The sequence below is a fragment of the Xylocopa sonorina genome, chromosome 5 (assembly GCF_050948175.1).
Source record: "Xylocopa sonorina isolate GNS202 chromosome 5, iyXylSono1_principal, whole genome shotgun sequence".
NCBI lineage: Eukaryota > Metazoa > Arthropoda > Insecta > Hymenoptera > Apidae > Xylocopa > Xylocopa sonorina.
In genome coordinates this window covers 1337514-1356915 of record NC_135197.1, presented here as the reverse complement: position 1 = coordinate 1356915, position 19402 = coordinate 1337514, and the positions used below count along the sequence as shown (strand labels likewise).

The window sequence follows — 19402 nt, the reverse complement described above, 5'->3', positions numbered from 1 at the left end:
TCTTTTATATAACCCTGATGTACTTAATGAATAAGAGCGTATGAAAAGGAAAGGTGAGTGTTTAAAAAGAACATTTTCTTTCAATAATAAATTCGTACATTTAAAAATAATTATACAATCGACATTTCACTATTTATAGTTTATATTTGTCCTTTAATCGACATATTCTTCTAGGATTATTTCGAAGGTTTCAGATTGATGTTTCTCAGCATGCATAAATCACGCGCTGTTGTTTTCCGCCCAACTGCTGTTTGAATATCATAAAATCTTAACAGGATATCAGTTGTGAATAGTTCAGGCAGTGCTTTCAGAAGGCATGGCACCTTATATAAACCAACAGAAACACAATTAATCATTCAATCATTACTAACAACATAAAAGAGAAAAGTGAAAAATAGATCCAATAACTTACTAATGTTTGCGGCATTCCTTGTAATACAATGCGAGTTCTGTCTTTTCCACACTGTACCATCAGACGTAGAAATTGAAGTATAAAGTGAGTCTGTTGAGACACTTCCCCATCTCTACCAGCTAGAAATGTGAATATCGTGAACAATCTATTCAATGCTGATAAAAGAGGATCCATAAGCACAACCGATTTCTGCCCGTTAGTTGATCCTTGAGCTTGCGGACTCTGTGATCCGAATATAGGATTAGAATCTCCTATTTCGTTTAATCGTAAAATTTTATTTGCCGGTACACCAAGAGCATCAAGTTCATCCGCGTCTAAATCTCGGCGCACTCGTTTCCGATTATTCCTGCGGCAAGGATTTGAATTGTTACATTCTAACGTGGAAAATATACAATACACGCACAATTTTGCTAACACTGACGATTGTGGTTCTACGAGTTCTTCATTTCTGCAAGAAATTATTTTTTACCATCAATTCTCATATCTCTCTGGGCTATCAAAAAATAGATGGAGGAATTCAAAATTTATCGAATGAAAAACTTACTGTAACGAATTATATAAATATTGAGGAATGATATGATTAATGAGATCTAAGGTACAGTTTTCGATATCAAGGTGAAAAATGGCGAATGCTAAATCTACAGCTTGTTCCAATTCTTCCTGGTAACGATACTTCAAAACTTCCTTCACTATATTCGTCACAAACCACAACGAACCACCGGTATTTAATAAAGATTCTAAAGATTGTGTCGCTTGAATATTTATCCAGCCCCGTTGATTTATGTTTCTCCACACTGTTTCTAATTGTTCCAATATGGGTTGTCTGGATATGATACTATCAAAAACGAGAAATATAATGTAGCTCCACAAATTAGCATTACACATTCAAGAAAAACTAGCATGTACCTATGAGACATCGAAAGCACCTTCGTTTTCGACTGAGGAGGAGGATGGACATCGTATTGCATTTTACGTATGATCTGAGACATCAGACTTGATCTGAAACAAGTTTTTTCTTTAACTTAACGAATTTATCGACAATAAATTTCAAGATAATTAATTCACCGTCTAACCGTTCTTTAAGATTGTCTTGCATCTCATCCCCAGGAAGTGGCGTCAAAAAGTGTTGGACCATATTCATTGGTTTCAATAAAGCATCCTGATGAGTAATACTCATATATGCGCAAAGCCAAGCTGCAGCACATACTGGCAAACAACACGCAGTTGCACGTAAACCATCCAGAGCTCTCTTAACGTCGCTAGCTCCAAGTACATCGCTCTCCCATGCACAAAGAAGCTCTTTTACAGCACCCATAGCCGACTGGCAAGCTATGTGCCATTTCATATTACTAGATTTAAAATCAGATTCCGGAGAATTTATCTGCGCCAACAATGCATCTACTCTCGCAGGATTAACGTTTTGTAACATTTTTTGGGGAGATTTTGGTTGATTTCGTTCAGGCATGCATTCGCGTACCCATTGCTCAAAAAACGTGTCTCCTCCTCCTTCTTCTAAAACGGCCTGAAGAACGTTCATTTAGTGATCATTATAAGTAAAAGAAATAAATTCATTTAACCATATATGAATTCAACAATGGCTCTGACCATTTTTGACTAATTTTTCGGATATTTTCGTAACTACTAGTAACGTAAAATAAAATAAAATATAGTATAGTGTAAAACGATAAAGTAAAGTACATCAGTGCTTTTTAACTCACATCTGATCCATAAGTTTGCACTATCGAACACAGCATGAGGAATGATACATCAAACAACATTGCTCTTGTTGCCACAGTCTTTGATGGAACAGATTCATTAATCTGTTTGCTACACTCGTTAAACTTAATCAATTTGGTGACAAAAGTTTTCAACTTTCCTTCGACAGTGGCCACTGCCAGCATCAATTCAAAACTTTTCCCAGTAAGAACTTGATACAACATGCTAAGTAATGCCTCATGAATCTTCATGTAATCTGCGTTCAACGTTTTCAAAATTCCAGACAACGTAGGCTCCGCACGTACAATTACTTTCGGAATTGAAGTTGTAGACGTGGAGGACTCCAATTTTGGCAAGCTAGCTGTCACACCTTCCCTTCGGCTGCTTAATTGCTTTGCCTGTTTCTCTGTGACTAAATTTACTTTCTGCAGCGCGTTTAACAAACACTCTACGCCATTACAGGAACATGCAGTATCCATTATATCGAGGAGAGGAGTAAATTGAAGTAACAATTCAAAGGCATCTAGAATATCCTGAGAATACTCTGACTTATCATCCCCGCTTGAATGCGCCAAGTGTAACTCCTTCAAAATATGGGGTACTTTTAAAAATGTCAATGCACCCCACTGCGATTCTTTGAACGTACTAGTCACGTTGTGCAAGCACATTAAACACGCACGAATTATTTCACAGTACAACCTCGAATTCGTGTAATTCTTCAGTCTTTGAACCATTAACATTTGATTAACAAATACGGATGTTTCTGTGCTAGGATTTAATAATATTTGAACTGCGAATAAGGGCTGTAGGCAGTGAGTTATCGATTCCATGTGTGTCATTTCAGCTGACAGAGCTAGGCAGTCAATCTCTAAGTTACACAATTTCTTCAGAGAATCCTCTATTGGAACAGAGGATTTTAAATTACTAGTTTTCGATAATGTTTCAATCTCCTGACACTTCTTCACTACCTCTATGTACAAATCTTTGTCATCGTATTTGGCTAAGTACATCATAGCACAGAGAAAATCAGAACTGAGCATCTGTTTCAATATACTAGCAGGTTTGTCCATCAATTCTGTGGGTTGTGGAGTTAAAGGACTGTTCTGGGGCATCTTTGTTAACGTATGTAAATAACACTGCAGCAACCAATGTACTATCGACAATACAGCAGCAGCCAAGAGGTCCTCTTCTGGTTTACCTCGACATGTTATTCCTACTTGTATAGATTCTAAGAATTCTAGAAGACTTAAGATACAATGGGGCTTATGAAATGCATCGTATTTACTTATTCGTTGTAACACAGCAGCATAGGAAACCAACTATAAATTTATATTACATCTGATTATTTCATCACCATAATAATATAATGAATTATCTATAAATTACATTACATTTACCTGAGAACTTAAAGAATGTTTCAAATACGATAATACTAATTGGTTCGGGCCAAGTCCTACCAGCGCTTGCTGTAATATACAGTCTGCTAAATTATACACATCTCCGCTGACACCTCTTGGTAAAATCTGAAACAATAAAAAGCATTATATATAGCGGTAACTTTTCAACTAGAACAAGCAATCATAATTTTCTTACTTAACACAATGCTTACAGTTTTAATATTGATACCCCATTGTAAATCACTCCAACGTTCTCTCCATGCTCGTAGCAACAGAGCCTTCAAACTACTGGTCTTACTAGTTACTTTAGTCTCCATAGCTGACGTTAACAGGTTACACATAATTTCTTCTATTTAAGTAACATCTCTGTGTATGTAACATCATAAAATGATTTTGCCAACAAAATTCCTCTCTATTCATTTAAAAGAAACGTACACGATAAGTATGATTAATCCGATATATAACCTTAGAAATATTTAAAGGCTAAATAACTTGCATCCACAATCATGGACACAGAATAAATTTCTCATTTTCTTCATTCAAGTTACACTCTGTGTATTTTATTTAAAAAGGACTTGATTGCTTAATAAAATATTATAACTAACATATTTTTGTTTACTCTCAAATATTAACCTTTCTATATAGATGTTATACCACACGCGTGCGTGCGTGCGTGCGTGTGCGCGAGGAATTAAAATTCACACACGTTGAACGCATTTTCAGATCACATCGATTATCGACTAATAAATACTAAATATTTACTCTTTTTTATATTTTTATAAAACATTAAATACTTATACGATTAAATAGTTTTTTATAATTCATTAAATTCCTTTTGTTTAGCATTAAATTCATTTTAAGTCCAGAAATAATTAACAAACATATGTTTTCTTTTAAGAATATCCTCTAGCGTGAATATTCTCTTTCTCTAATTCAAAAATCATTCAAAATTTCTATGTATGTTATCAAAAAATTCTCTATTTCATGCATTAAACTGTTTCGAAATCATTAAAAGATTATAATTCAATATCTGAATAAAAAAATTAATAAAGAATGGGTGTCTGTGCAAGAAAAACACTGGAATTTGGAACTCCCTTTTATGCTTGGGAAGGATGGAGTTTTATAACCCTAGTAGGAACACTTATTGCGATTGGACTATGTTACTTTCGTTACATTAACGTATGTGTACATTTTACATAACATTTAACGAAAAAATACTAAACAAAAATGGTAATAATACAATTTAAAATATTAGAAGGAATAATTTCCTGAACACTATTAATATGTTACAGAAATCCTGAAGTCTAATAATGATTTAATTCCAACTACATATAGATATCTCTAACCCTTCTATGAAGATAACAATAATAAAAGAACTTGCAATATAACACAAGAGATAATTGTTAATATAATTTAAAATATCTAATATTTCCTAAAAAAAATTTAATAATTTTTTATCATCATACTGTACAATTATTTTTACAATTATATAGCCTTTGAGATGGCAAGATATCAAAGATTACTGAGAACACATTGAATTGGCAAGAAATTATTTTTGGTTTTGTACACTGTGAAATAAAAGTCATCTTTTATATACAAAGAATACACATTTTAATCAATTATATATTTTCCATTTTTTTCAATGATCTTTTGCTATCTTCCTGGTAACTTCATGATTTTGCACTCATAGAACGACTATTCCTTATCAGCGAAAAACTGAACCAAGTGCAATTTCAGGTCATCGTCGTTGGTGAAAATTTTACCATTCAAAGAGTTTTGCAAATTTCAAAATAAATGGTAATCCAATGGCGTCGGGTCAGAGTTGTATGGATGCGACATTACTTCCCAACCAAACGTCATTAATTTCTTACGAGTTACAAAAGATGTGTTAAATCTTTCATTGTCACGATATAACACAATTCCTTTGCAATTTGCCAATTCTGATTTTTTTTTATTGCTTCAGCGAGTTTTATCAGTTGTTAACATTAAGTGTCTAAATCAATCGTCTGATTCCTTGGAAGCATTTAAAAATATACAACACTTTTCAATTATACAGCTTTTATACAGCAAAATATACAGCTTTTCAATTCAGCTTTCGCTGTGGTTTACACTGGTTAACCATGCTTGGATCATGATCGTTTTCAAATGATGTTACTATAGATGATCTATGTTACATCACCAGTGATGATTCATTTGAAAAAAAGAATGCATTCATTGTTCTTAAGATGCATATCGTAAATGTTGATTTGTTACATTAAATGAATCCCTTTCAATTCATGCAGAACTTAAATATCAAGCTTCTTAACGACTCAAAGACATTTTAAGTGATTTTCAATTGTTGCGTGCAATACATCTAATCTCTCTGCATCTCACAAACAGTTATATAACAATCTCCTTAGATTATGGTTTTGATCTGATCATCATCGACTTCAATTAATTGACTGGAATGTTGATCATCTTTGAGTAAAAAATCATCAGAACGTCTTTTTCAACCAGCACTTCTGACTAGTGCGCTCTGTTATACGTGTCAACACCATAAACTTCACATATCTCTTTACGAGCCTTAGCTGTTTTCTTTCCTTTAGGGAAAGACAAAAATAAAATATACCGAAAATGTTCGTTTTTGCATGTTAAGTTGACCCTAAACTAACAGCCACAAATGAAACTACACACAGCTTGGTTATAACGAAACCTAAATGTGACTAATATCAAATTTCAAAACAAAAAGTCAATGCTGACAAGTCTTTCAAAACAATCACAACGTCACTATCTATGTATGAGCACTGAAAATACTTTCTTGCCAATTGAATAATTTCATTTTTAACTTTTAACAATGTTTCAAATTTGTAAAACCTCAAGTCTATCTACATATAAAAAAGACTAAATTTAATTGTTAAAATTAACTTTAATTGTTATACAATCTACAATGTGTGAAAAGAGATCATATCCTTTTACTTCGAGCATTGCAGTTCGTAGATTGTGCTTAGCGTACAGAAATAGAGTGACGTATGGAATAAATAAGGAATAATGTATCGTTCCGGCTTATTCTCATTCTAACCAACCTATTTCACGATCTAAGAGAAGAATGAAAGTTCCATTCTAGAAAACCTTGGATTCATTTTGGATTCATTTGTGAGATTAATGCAGCCGACTTTAAGCATAGACAATTAAAAAGCTAGAATTTGAAAAATATATATGTATATATATAAAAATGAAATTATAATTGCTATTGGTGAGAATATCAGCATAACAGATTGCCATCAGGCAGAAGAATAGTCTATCAGCCAGTGGCTAAAGAACAACGTTGGGTTAGCTATCTATATAAACTAGTGTCGACCAAAATGTCGAAAATAATGTCACAAGTCTACCTACAAAATTGAATTTTTCTGATTTATTTATGTTCATACATATCATTAAAAACGCTCAAAAGCATATCATTTAGGGAAGTAAACATCTATTATTTACTATATAATTAACAAATAAAATGTAAGTTTTTCTTCATCTAGAATTTCCTTTCCATATTTTTAGGATCTCATAAAACCCTAATAGTTAATAAAATTTTCAAATTCTAAACGAGATATTTATGTATTTGTAATTGTAACATTATCCTGAGTTTCCAATTAGGATCTCCATACAAGAATCACAATTTTGTCCAACAACAGGTAATTATTTCATCATATTCAAAAAATACGTAGCCTTTATACCGGGGATACTGAATCTACCTATCGCAAGTCGCGAACTTTCTTGACCAATCGCTTCATCGCAAAGTAGTGCGCTCGTATGACGTTCATACTGCCACGCTGGCAGTTTAATTGACAATAAGCCTTCCGAGGATTGAGTATTCGCGTCATCTTTCAAACAGTTCGTTGCTGATCAACGGTGCTAGACATTAGCTGGCGTACGGTCACTGAGAATATCTCGGTACGCTCGAAGTGGAGCGGTGGGTGAGCCAGCTGCACGGTAAAGTGAAAAATGTCTAAGTGAAGAAGAGCAGTAAGCTCCAAGAACCGATATCTTTGTCTTTTTCGCTCTCTCGGTGCAATAAGAACGACAGGGTGGGGCGAACAGGCGCAAAGTCTGTCCGTCTATCCGTGACGAGCTCCTCTCCTCCGTTAGTCGGTCGATGTATATCGCGTTGAGGTGTGTCGTTGGTGCAGTGCATAGAACAGTGTTTTTCATGGAAACGTAGTAGTATCGTGCACTCTGCATATAACAAACACATACACGTAAAGTGTACGATCGACCAGTGTGTCGCGTGGTAATTAGCAACCGTGGTCCGGCATGTCGTCAGATATGAACCTGATGGATTTCCTCTTCCCGCGAGAGGATGTATTTTTGAAAGGCGACATTAAGGATGAGCCTTTCACAGATCAAAGTTACAACGACGACGCCATCGCGGTGAGTCCTTGCTACACGCTATTATCTCATTTATTTATTTTCAATTTTTTTTTCTTTTGTCATTTTGTTTTGTTTTTGCGTGCGCGTACATGTTTGTGTGCATGCATGCGCGCGCGCGCGTTCACGTGTATATCCCTTTTCATGTCCGATAGCTTTCGAACAACTTCTCTCCGGACTAGAAGAAAACGAACTTGTTTGTATACATTGATGGGAATAGTGGGAGATTTCTTCATCAAATTTGACCAGAATCTTTTTTTATTTATAGACTATACAGAGATAATGATTGTCCAATTAAAATAGTAATACTATCGAATGACTTTCTTATTAACGCCGTCTTCCAAATTCCGGGAACACTTTGTTCGAAAATAGACTTCCTTTATGTAACGAAAAGTCTGATGTATCATCGGAATATACGCGAATTCGACCGACGTCCGGCTTCTAAAGCAAAATACGACATTCCTTCTTGGTCGGCTTATCGAAGAAAGCTGGATTCTATCGCTACACATCGACCTCATATTGTCAACCGTATGCAATGACATCGATGTGAATATTAGAAATATACAAAAACCCGGCAAAACGGACGAATTTTACGTTTTAGGCAGTTATTTTTCTTTTCAAAGTTTAACTCCACTGGTAGGGAAGAACTTCCAGATACGCACAAAACGCGAAGAGTAGTGGTACATTTCACCGTGGATTGTGCCACTTTCATTGCATCTTCAATTTCCCGTTCGATTAGCGAGACGGCAACCCTTATTTTTATTGCTAACCATCATATTCAATTACGCTCAACTGGCTGATGGAGCAATCTATTTAAATACGAATACGTAGTTCACTAGAAACCTGACAAACAAACAATTGAAATTTTTAGGCAAAAATTAATTTTTCATCATTTTTGGACTGCAACATATGGCTAAACTAATATTCTTATAAATATCTACACAACTGTAATTTGCTTTTATGTTAATCGATTATATTATGATCGGTATATAATATGAAAAGGAATTCCTGTGATGCATTGTTGCTAATTATAAGCACAATTGATCAGATGCTTGCGTTATTCGAGCGTGTGCCGTTAATTCCTGTTCACATATGGTGTATAAGCCACCCACGTGCGTGTACACTTGTTGCTTGGTATCTCTATCGATCATCATGGTTTATCGGTTTCCTTACAGATAGTTTTACTTCTTATCATAAGTCGTATAACAATCGTGCGTTGAAGATTTCAAACGATTTTCTATTATATCTGTTATTAATGTAAGTAAATTATTCAAATGCACAATTTGTAGCAATAAAGATATTAATAAAAGTTTTATTAACGAAAAATTAAATGCGCAATACTATGCTATAGAAAGAAAAATGTGAATGGTGTTTCTTTTGGAGAAAAAAACGCACTATTGGTGTTGGAATAATATATAGGAAACAATTAAAATACTACTGGGATGAAATCTCACTTTTTCAAGTTCTTCTTCAAGCTTCAAGGAGAATAACCGATTTTTGCTTTTATCTCGTTACGACATAATCACGCCGAAATCCTTTTGTAACATATGGAATGATCCGATGCACGTGCGTGCGCGGCACCGCCATATTGGAACCTCTGTTGCCTTTGATGAACATTTGATTGTGTATTCTGCCTTGTATCTTGTTGCTACGAGAAAGGTCCTTCGTATACAATCCAACTCTATTACATAGTGATCAGAAATATAGGGTAATTTAGAGAGAATAAAGTACACACTCGATAAGAAATAGTTAAAGTCAAATAGAACAATTCGCGTGATTAATTGAACAAGTAAAATAGAAGTAAAGAGAAAGCTATTAGAAAGAGAGAAAATGGAAAAATACACTTACGAATTTAACTGCTAAGTATAATGAATCGATGATCTTTAGTTGACTTTGTGGAATCATTATCATATAGATCTTTCTTTACATGTGAATAACTTTACGTATATAGTTTTTCACCGTATCCTTTACTATTTTATGACTATTTATTTCTACATTAACTCGAAATGGCTTTATGCATGGAATCCAGAACAAGAATGCAAACCTACTCATCGTAACGAGTGACCTTCGAAACGGAAGGTCCCGTTATGTTACGGGACTCCTTTCTATATAGTCTTAAAAATTCTGACCTCTCATTTTCATGGGAAACGGTTGAGCGCGACCGATTTGTAGCGTGTACTTACAAGTGTTCTTGCATTTGCGTAATTGCTCTGTATAATCTTCCTGTGGATTTTTGTGAACAAAAGGTTTCAGATGAAGAAAAAATTTTAACAAAAGCACGAGATCCATTCTGTTGGGATACATTTAATCTGTTATAGTTAAATAACCTTTGCTTTTCTCTTTTTTACATACAGTTCGAAAACAATGATAAGCAATTGTCGAATTTGTGTCACAGAACGAATACTCATTGCCGAAGCATTTAGCACAGGAATATCTTACGTACTTACAGACTTATTTTTAAACTTTTTGAACTCTATGGGAAAAATTATATTAATGGTAAAATTAAGGTACAGATATTTTAAATAATTTCAATATTTTAAACTTATTAATATCTCTTATTTTTTTTTTCATTTTTTCTCCGGATTCAAGGTATCACGACAAAATGGAAAAACGTATAAGTGTAGTATATTTATTGTACTTGGAAACTAGGTTAAATAGCCGACATTGGTCAAATATTTGATTCGTGTAAGCCGCACAAGCTCTACGTGAACGGACATTTTTTAAGGCGATTAATCTCATTTTCAGTCAGATATTTAAGTGGAGTACGTATTTTTAAAAGTTGTTATTTTCCTACCATAATATTGTGGAACCGTCGGGTTAACAATCTGAGCTAAATGCACAATACCACGCGTTGAAGAAACTACACGTAACAGATGCGATTGCAATACAGCCAAGGAAATATATTACTAAAAGTAAACTTCGTCCATTTTCGATTTCTTATACGCAACGATTGTATGAGTCACGCTCAGCAAATAAATAACCCAAAAGAATTTAACCTGAAATTACATGAACATAATTAGAAATGTTTTTAATATTATCTTCTGTTGATGCTTGTATAATTAATTACTTTTAATTTAATTAAAGTACAAGAACGAGAATAAATAGAATAACACCCCAACTACAAACTATCAATATTTTTATTTTTATCTCCCTCTAAAGAATTTGGTATGACATGTACCAAGATATTTAAGATTAAAATTAAAATTGATGGTAGAGTTATGGCTACAATCTTTTATTGTTAGCTAGTTAGAGATTTATATAAAAAATATTACTATCATCTTTAAAAAGAAAAATTTCCTCATTATTCGTTTGATTTTCAAGGTGGAAGAATGGCCAACAAACACGGACGACTTTCTAGATTCCATTTTTAAACTGGAAGATAATCAGTTCAATCTGATCGAGAATGATTTGGAAGCGATTCCGTCATCCTCGTCGGATAGTGGGCTTTCAAGTGCATTAAGTCTGTCTTGCGAGCAGCAGTTAAGCCCACTTCTACCCATAGAGGAAGATCAAACGGAGATCAGCAACTCGGAAATGAACAGCCCGGAAAATATTGTGGACTTGGAGTCTTTGGGTAGTCCTAATCAGTCGGTGGCCAGCATGGATAGTCCTGTCAGATCGGTAGTTAGTTCTAGTATCGGTTCACCCACCATGGACGTACCCGAGGAAACGGAAACGGAGCAAACCTTCGTAGCTGTGGTGAACCCGAATAACACGTTCGCGGATATTAATAACACGACTATTCTCACAGAGCAACCGGTTATCGATTTAGGTAAAGTACAATTTCAAGTATCAAGTAACACTGCCGTTCAAAATTGTAAATCTTATATAATATATTATAAGCAATTAAGCGTGCCATTTTCAGCCGGCACTCGATTTTGTTTTCATTTCGTGAAGAATATATTTCTGCAACACAAACGAATCAGAAATTAGAGTCGAAGACTTTCTAAGATGCATAATATTTGTAAACTTTATAGAGAAATTTTCAAAATATGGTTGCATTTATTAAAGATTTGAATTATTCTGTACTTGAAATTAGATCAATTCTAGTCCATTTTTAATCGCGTTTTCTTTATCTTATAGTACAGTTTGGGAATAATAAATACAATTATATTTGAATATTGTTTGCCGCAAGAAGAGTCAATACTTTCATTTATTTATGAATTCAACGTTCTTTATGTTGTGTTATTATATCGCAGTCCAGGAGTATGATTTAAACATCTTATCTTGTTGGTATTTCAACAACTATCGAACAACTAAATCTACACGATTGTGAGGATAATGAATTGAACAAAATTCTAATATGGCTCTCCGTTAAAAAATAATACAAAAGGCTTAGTTTCGATCAAATATTGTTATCAATAAAAGGGAGGAGTAAAAAATGAACAAATCATCCTGTTTCAGACAAAACACCGAAACAACAACAAATTCACATAACACCTCAGGAAAACAACACGATAAGCCTTCGTAATATTACGTGCAACGGCAAACGGAATATCAGACAACTGATACGCGTTACGTCGATGGGTTCCGGTAACCCAAGATCAATCTTGCTGCCAGTAAGTCTGAAAGACATGAAGGAAGTGCGAACTATCAAGATCATCAATGCTTCGCAAGCAAAAAATCTCAAAGGATTCAAAATAAATCAGGCTAATATAATTAACAAACCAGTTCAGGTATCTAACTGAAACACAATTTATCATGTATCAAAATTTACCTGTTGCGTGTTCATTTCCCATCTCTTGTATGTTCTGATCTTTCTCTTGGAAAATATGAAAGCAGAAAACTAACCGATGTTCGTAGAACTTTCGACGAAGTGAAACTTTAACCACATAATAACACGTATGAACACATATACTCATTATTTTCATTTCCATTCACAGATGACTATCAAGCAAGAAGATTCCAGCAGTGAGAAAGGCTGCAACTCAAGCGACGAGGTCTCAGAATCAGAATCCCCGTACCCCAGGCTAAAACTGAACGCTGAAGAGAAACGCCTACTTCAAAAAGAAGGAATCACGCTTCCAACTCATTATCCGCTGACGAAGCATGAGGAACGCGAATTGAAAAGGATCAGGCGGAAGATTCGTAATAAAATCTCCGCCCAAGATTCACGGAAGAGGAAAAAGGAGTACGTGGATGGATTAGAGGATCGCGTTAAGCAGTGTACCGAGGAAAACATGACACTATTGAAACGCATCAAGGCGCTCCAGTCGCAGAATCAGAGTCTGGCGGGCCAGCTTAAGAGGCTGCAGGCACTCGTGCAAAAGGGCAACAAGAGCGCACAGCCCGCCACTTGTTTGATGGTCTTGTTGTTATCATTAGCCCTGGTCGCCGTACCAAATCTGCGACCACACTCCAATTCCAGTAACGAACTCACACAAGATCAAGAACAATCAGAAAAAATGCCACCTCTTGCGGGTAAGTGATATTTTTTTAAAATACTTTTAAGATTTTCAATGGTATAATAACTTTATAAATCAAATGATGATAGAGTAGGCTAAATTTAAAATATAATCATTCTTTCCCGTAATTCTAGTAAAGAAAATTTAAAAATATATCCCAAGAATACCACGTTTGCACCATTTTTATACTAAAGCGAAAATTCATTTACTGACCATGACTATTAATGGTTGCAGGGACTCGTTTAATCAATAGGTACTCTTGGAATGTTGCTTGCAAAGATGAAATTGAGGAAACACCTCTTGGAAATTTTAGGTTTTTTTTCGGTACTAAACCTTATTTTAGATTTGAGTTGTAGATTTCCTGAAAATGAAAACAAATAAGAAAACAGAAACCTCTACAACGTTAAATATTTCATAGGTCATTCAATGTCCTAGGTCTCATAATTACATTAAATCTCCGTATATTCCTCGACAATCTTTCTATCAAAAGTTTCGTGCGTGCGTGTGTGTCATGTATAGCAAAAAGAGTTAAAAGGTGATCCAAAGGTAGAATGGCTGTTATTAACACGCTTGTCGAATTTTTTTCGGACCGCTGTATAGTGATTACACAAGTTAAACGACTCCTCACAGTCTAATAGCATAGGCTTGCCCAGAATATTGAACCTGATAAGTTTGTGAAAGGCACAGTGCAGTAAAACATTTTTTCCTCGCATTGCTTTCACGTGCTGCGGTTTGTTACATCTTGGCCAAGTATACTGTCAAGTGGTTTTTTATCAGCTTGAAGAATGAAACAACGACGCAAGCAATCCATTTTTTTTCTCTTTTACTTTTGTACTTTGCTTGCAACATTTGTTTAAGCATGTTCGTACTCATTGAGAAATTGTAATAACAAACTGAAAATAAAAATAATAATCACGACAGTATTTTAAACAATTTTGATCGTTTATACCGAGAATTTGAAAGTTAATATTTTCGAATATATAATATCAGGTTTTCTAAAATTCAAAAATAGAAATTGATAAATTCGTATCTCCAACTTAAATAGTAAACAACTTTCCATGAATTAAGATTTTTATAAAATCTATTAAAATTAATATCTTGTGCATTTAATTAATATTCAGTCTATATATGAGTATGTACATACATAAAAGATGTACCATAATCAAAGAAAAGAAACGCATATTGACAAGTATTCTATGCTTTGAAATACGATTAGATAACCCCAGATAATTGAACAGTATTAGGTAAATAATATTCTTATATCTCTTTATAGTATAGAGTACAACCTAGAGCTTTTTTAACGATTATTTTCTCAATGTTTCTTTTTTCAATTGCTTTTAAATCATCCTTTTTTACTTTATGTTAATCTCCATGCGTGCATGTTCATTCATTCTGCTGATTCATCATTTAATTTTCTTTTAAACGGCGCATTTCCTTATGTTGTTGAATACTTGGATAGCAAATTCCAATAGCCAAGAGCAATAAAAAACTGTTGGGAGAAATCCTATAATTATATGTACTATATATGTACTATAATGGTATGTCCTGTACTCAAAATTACAGGACAAGTCTACATTTTCTGTGCCTCTATCAAATTGTAAGAACAACGACATTAAAGTGTTACTTTGAAGTAGATTTTCATTATAGACAATTTTAATTTAGAAAAAATAACCAGAAACTATTTAATTATGAGCCAGAGCAATCGATATGTATGATTGAGAAGGACATAAAAAAATTAATATTTTTTAGAGACATACATTGTTCTCCAATTTTTTGAAATAGTAGATTACGCTAAAAATTAATATGTTAACTAATTTGATAATTTTATATATGTGTATGTGTACGTATAAAAATTATTACTTTTTTATCTCATGGATGATTTATCAAAGAGTAATGATAAATGTTGATAAAGCGACATATGGTGGTGTGTTGAAACTAATCGGTATGGCATCGATATTAACATTGGTATGGCGAAACCGGAGCAGGCTATGAGATCAAGCAAAAGTTGTTCTGCTACTTTCCAAACAAGGACAAGAAAGCTCAGATCCTTTCTCGATGCTTGAAGTGAATGATTCTTTTCATTAAACTGTATCCTTCTTTTTACTATTTTCTTCATTTTAACCACATACCATTTATTCTATCATTTTTTACGTTTTCTTACAAAATTTCTCGCTCTCTATCTTTATAAAATAAAATTTAGAGCCCAAACAAGTCCAATATTCTTCTTGGCACGGCCATCAACCATAACTTCTTATTAGCGTGCGCGCTTCATGACTTTTTTGGAAGATATAATGGGAACCCAGCAATGTCATTGAACTTCATTGAAATTCAAAGGTCAGAACATTAGGAACGCTCACAGGTACGTGGGTTGCTTCATAACCAGTTGTTATGCGCGACAATTACGAAACCAGCTGCTCAAGCCGACTAACTAGATATAACACCGACGATTAACCACATAAGCTTAAGCTTTTACTTGACATAGTTACTTTGCAGTTACTTTTTAGTATAATTGCACTCTGAAGACACTAATAAAATCACTTAATATTTTAGGACGTACATATGTACAAGTGTGATCATAAAGTATTGCAAACTGTCTTTTTTTATATCTGTTGGTAATATTTGTACTAAATTTTTTAATATTACAGTAGAGCTCTACTTGTTCTGAACTTCGCTTATTCAGGAGAAATTTTAGTGTATACATTTGATTAAGTAAACTGCTGCCCAACATCACTTCTATATGGGAAATCATAGCTAGCGAAGAGAATTATTGGACACTTGTTATATAAACCGATCCAGTTATATAAACTAATTATCTCCTGATGAGCTCAGATAAATTGAATTCTACTGCAAATGGATAAGATGGAATAATCACATAGTTCACTTAGAAAACCATTTTGAAGGAAAATTCTAGATAAATAAAGAGCTACCTTTGTTAAAAGAAAAGACAGAATCATATAAGAAATGTACGAATATTCTATGTATAAGGAATTAATATTTATCAAGATATTGTTCATAGTATAGTTTATTATTTGTTTTCAATTTTTCATAACTTATCTTTTATTTTTTACGTAATGTATGTACGCCATGTGATTAGCATTTCATAAAACGTTTTATCATATTTTTCACAACAGAATTATACATATAATAGTAGATTAATATAAAAGATTTATTTTCTTAAACTTATAAATGCCTAGAATATTATATCAAGGCGATATATTAAAAATCTGATGTCCGATGAATATATAATGAATTAAACATTTACAATATTTATTTAAAGTCGCTTGAAATGAAACAACCAATAGCTTTTTTAAGGTAGTTAGTAGTAATAACAAGCTGAAAATAAAATTTAAAAAATTCTGTTCGGAAAAATCAGAGAGAAAAATGTTACTTATCTAAAAACTTGTTTTATGCTTTTTTCCGTTATGAAATCTCTAGAATTACTCATCTGATTTTCCTCAAACTTTATGAAAATATTTAACCATGAAAGAGTAAAAAAATTATTACTTGGGAACGGATGATGTAAAAAACGAGCAAAGCATACGAGTAAGTGTGCATTAATATTCATATTTTATTTTATATGATAATTAACGAACAAGAAAATATTATGAGTCATGTATTCCATACAATTTACTTAAGTAATGTGTTCTCGTTTAAGAAAATCAAGACTTTTTATTTAGTAATTATCTGCAAGAATTTGCAACAAGTTGTAAATTTCATTCAGTTTTAAACTTAAGTTAGAAGCCTACAGGAACAAATAGACTGCTTAAAACCGCGTGAGTGTCACAGGTGAAGTCAATCACTTAATCCCGAGTAGGAGTATATAAGAGCAATTAGAGTCCTCTGATTATTAACGGGTTTGCGAACAAAATCCGCAGGTGGATTATCCTGCCGGTTGAATTTAAAAAATCTTTATTTCTACTTACAAATTAAAGAAGCAGAAAATTCCATATCATCTACTGCAGCATATCCACTGCAAGATTCCAGATAAATTTTGTTTTTCTTTCAGGTCGTTCGCGAACACTTCTATACACAAAGCAACTAATGGATGAGGAACTGCAACAATATAGCGAGGAATTGGTGCAGGAAGTCGAGGGACTTTTGGATCACGATTACAGCCCTGCAATCCAGGCACCCCTCTACAAACGTCCTCGCATGGACACGGAACCGGCACCTAAGTGCGTCTCATCTTTTGATCATGTCGGTGGGACGCTTTGCGGAAGGCAAGAAATAACGATGAAATTGGGTAGGAAATATATTGAACCACCGTTGGATGACGTTTGGCCACCACCAAACCCAGGTGGGCAAAAGAACGCTAAGGTGGTGGACAAGCTCGAAGCACTGACCAATGAGCTGAAAATTAACATTTCTGATTCCGAAGGCACGAGAACTGTACTCCTGAAGGTGCCTCAGGAACAGTAGATCGATGGAGATACTAGTGTCTAATAAACCCTTTACGATGGCATCTATAATTAATTTCATGTTTCCTGGACATTTTCTTCGGTAAAAGATTAATGGAAACCAATGAAGAAAATAGACGGCCGTAAATTCTTTAAACGTGTATTGTTCAGAATAATTAGAGTAGCGACATATATATAACCAAAATTGTAGCGAGAATAATGTATTGATTTTAATGTTGAGAGATTAGAATCGAGAGGCTCTTTTTGTCACTAATTATTTTCTAAATTATTTTAGAATGGCCCTCTACATTTCTGAACAATGCATCTCGATAAAAACACTTCTGCTTAAGAGATCGTAAGGGGTAAAACTGAATTCTTGAGCAGGACGACACACATAAGCAGATACAGAAAATCCAACGCATATTTTTGGTGTTGACTTTTCCGCGTAAATATTTTCTAGAGACTTAGAAGAACCCATTCGAATAATATTTCGAATTATTGATTCACAAGTCTGTTGGATTAAAAGAAGTTTTTAAGACACGCGATTTATTCTATATTTCGTTATAGTTCTCACATGCTTTTTCATCTTCAAACATCGAAGCTGTCTGGTCAATTCATCCACAGTTCATTCGTGCTTTTAGACATCGATATTTCGCGTAATGATTATCGATCCAATTTCATGAATTTATTTTGTCATCGCCCATTTCATCTGCTATAGTCAACAATACATCGTTATACCTAGGTATCAGTCGTTCTTAGGTAATTTTCCAAATGTTATTATCATTTCAACGATATTTAAAAAAATTTATCTATTTATAAAGAAAACTCAGTGCAAGAGTTTTATAGTTATTATTGATGTTACCGATGGTAAGAGAAAGAGAGATATTTGTAAATAGTCGCTATATAAAGAAACGTCGAAACGACACACACGCGCGCGCGCGCGTGCGAACACACACACACAAAATTGTTATTATAAAATGAATATAAATTGTACTTTTAACTTTACGAAATAAGATTTTTAATTCTATAGTATCGTACACGAAGGATGCTATTTACAGAAGTGAACAGAGGTCAAAAAATGTGCGTGTACCTATCTGCGTGTGTACATATATATAAAAAATGTGTACCATATATATATTTTTATCTTTTAATGCGTGATAAATTTGATTATCCTAAGGATAAGTTCTACGGTATAATTTTTGTCGCATCACACACGAGTGGCTTGCAAAAATGCAGATTAAGCAAAAATTAAGAAGTTCATAAGTCACGATCTACTACGAACGAAGTGTGTGTTAAGCGAAAACTGCGTGTTATCGACACCAGGTTTGAAGACTGTATCATAACTCGACGCATATTCCTTGCCTCGTCATTATTCATTAATTCCTTATGTTTCTTAGATAAGTTAGACAAATCAAATTTGATTACAATTTTTACTTTATACACGATCAGCGAAAAGCGTGCTAATAATAAAATCACGTATATTTAACAAAGTGTAAATAAATATTCGATAGGAGAAGAATATTTCATAATCTGTACTTATGCTACTCTTTATTTTCTCAGTTTCGATAAACTGGAAGAAGGCAAGTGTGCGCACACGACGCTATAAATAAAAATATCAAAAATGTGTAGAAAATAATCTTTCTTATTGGTGGAATAGTAAGATTTCAAGCATTTTTTTTT

General features: G+C 33.7%; 2 protein-coding genes across 3 annotated transcripts; one reads left to right on the top strand and one right to left on the bottom strand.

Moving 5' to 3' along the window:
- Positions 1–84: 84 nt before the first annotated feature.
- LOC143423686 (mediator of RNA polymerase II transcription subunit 24-like) lies at positions 85–4136 on the bottom strand. 2 transcript variants are annotated; one of them, XM_076895189.1, is made up of 9 exons: positions 3991–4136; positions 3738–3889; positions 3526–3651; positions 2131–3447; positions 1486–1934; positions 1319–1411; positions 957–1247; positions 413–860; positions 85–323 (listed from the first exon to the last, which is right to left on the bottom strand). In XM_076895189.1, exons 2-9 carry the CDS (start codon positions 3864–3866, stop codon positions 177–179), a joined length of 3000 nt encoding a protein of 999 aa, XP_076751304.1. In that variant the 5' UTR covers positions 3867–3889; positions 3991–4136; the 3' UTR covers positions 85–176. The 2 variants fall into 2 exon arrangements, with proteins under 2 accessions (XP_076751304.1, XP_076751303.1); XM_076895188.1 differs by having other exon boundaries at positions 3738–4136.
- A 3169-nt stretch (positions 4137–7305) lies between these two features.
- On the top strand, positions 7306–17765 carry LOC143423623 (uncharacterized). Its single transcript, XM_076895085.1, has 5 exons — positions 7306–7923; positions 11242–11692; positions 12325–12596; positions 12804–13341; positions 17332–17765. The coding sequence occupies exons 1-5, from the start codon at positions 7807–7809 to the stop codon at positions 17742–17744; spliced, it is 1791 nt and encodes a 596-aa protein (XP_076751200.1). The 5' UTR covers positions 7306–7806; the 3' UTR covers positions 17745–17765.
- The last annotated feature ends 1637 nt before the right edge of the window (positions 17766–19402 follow it).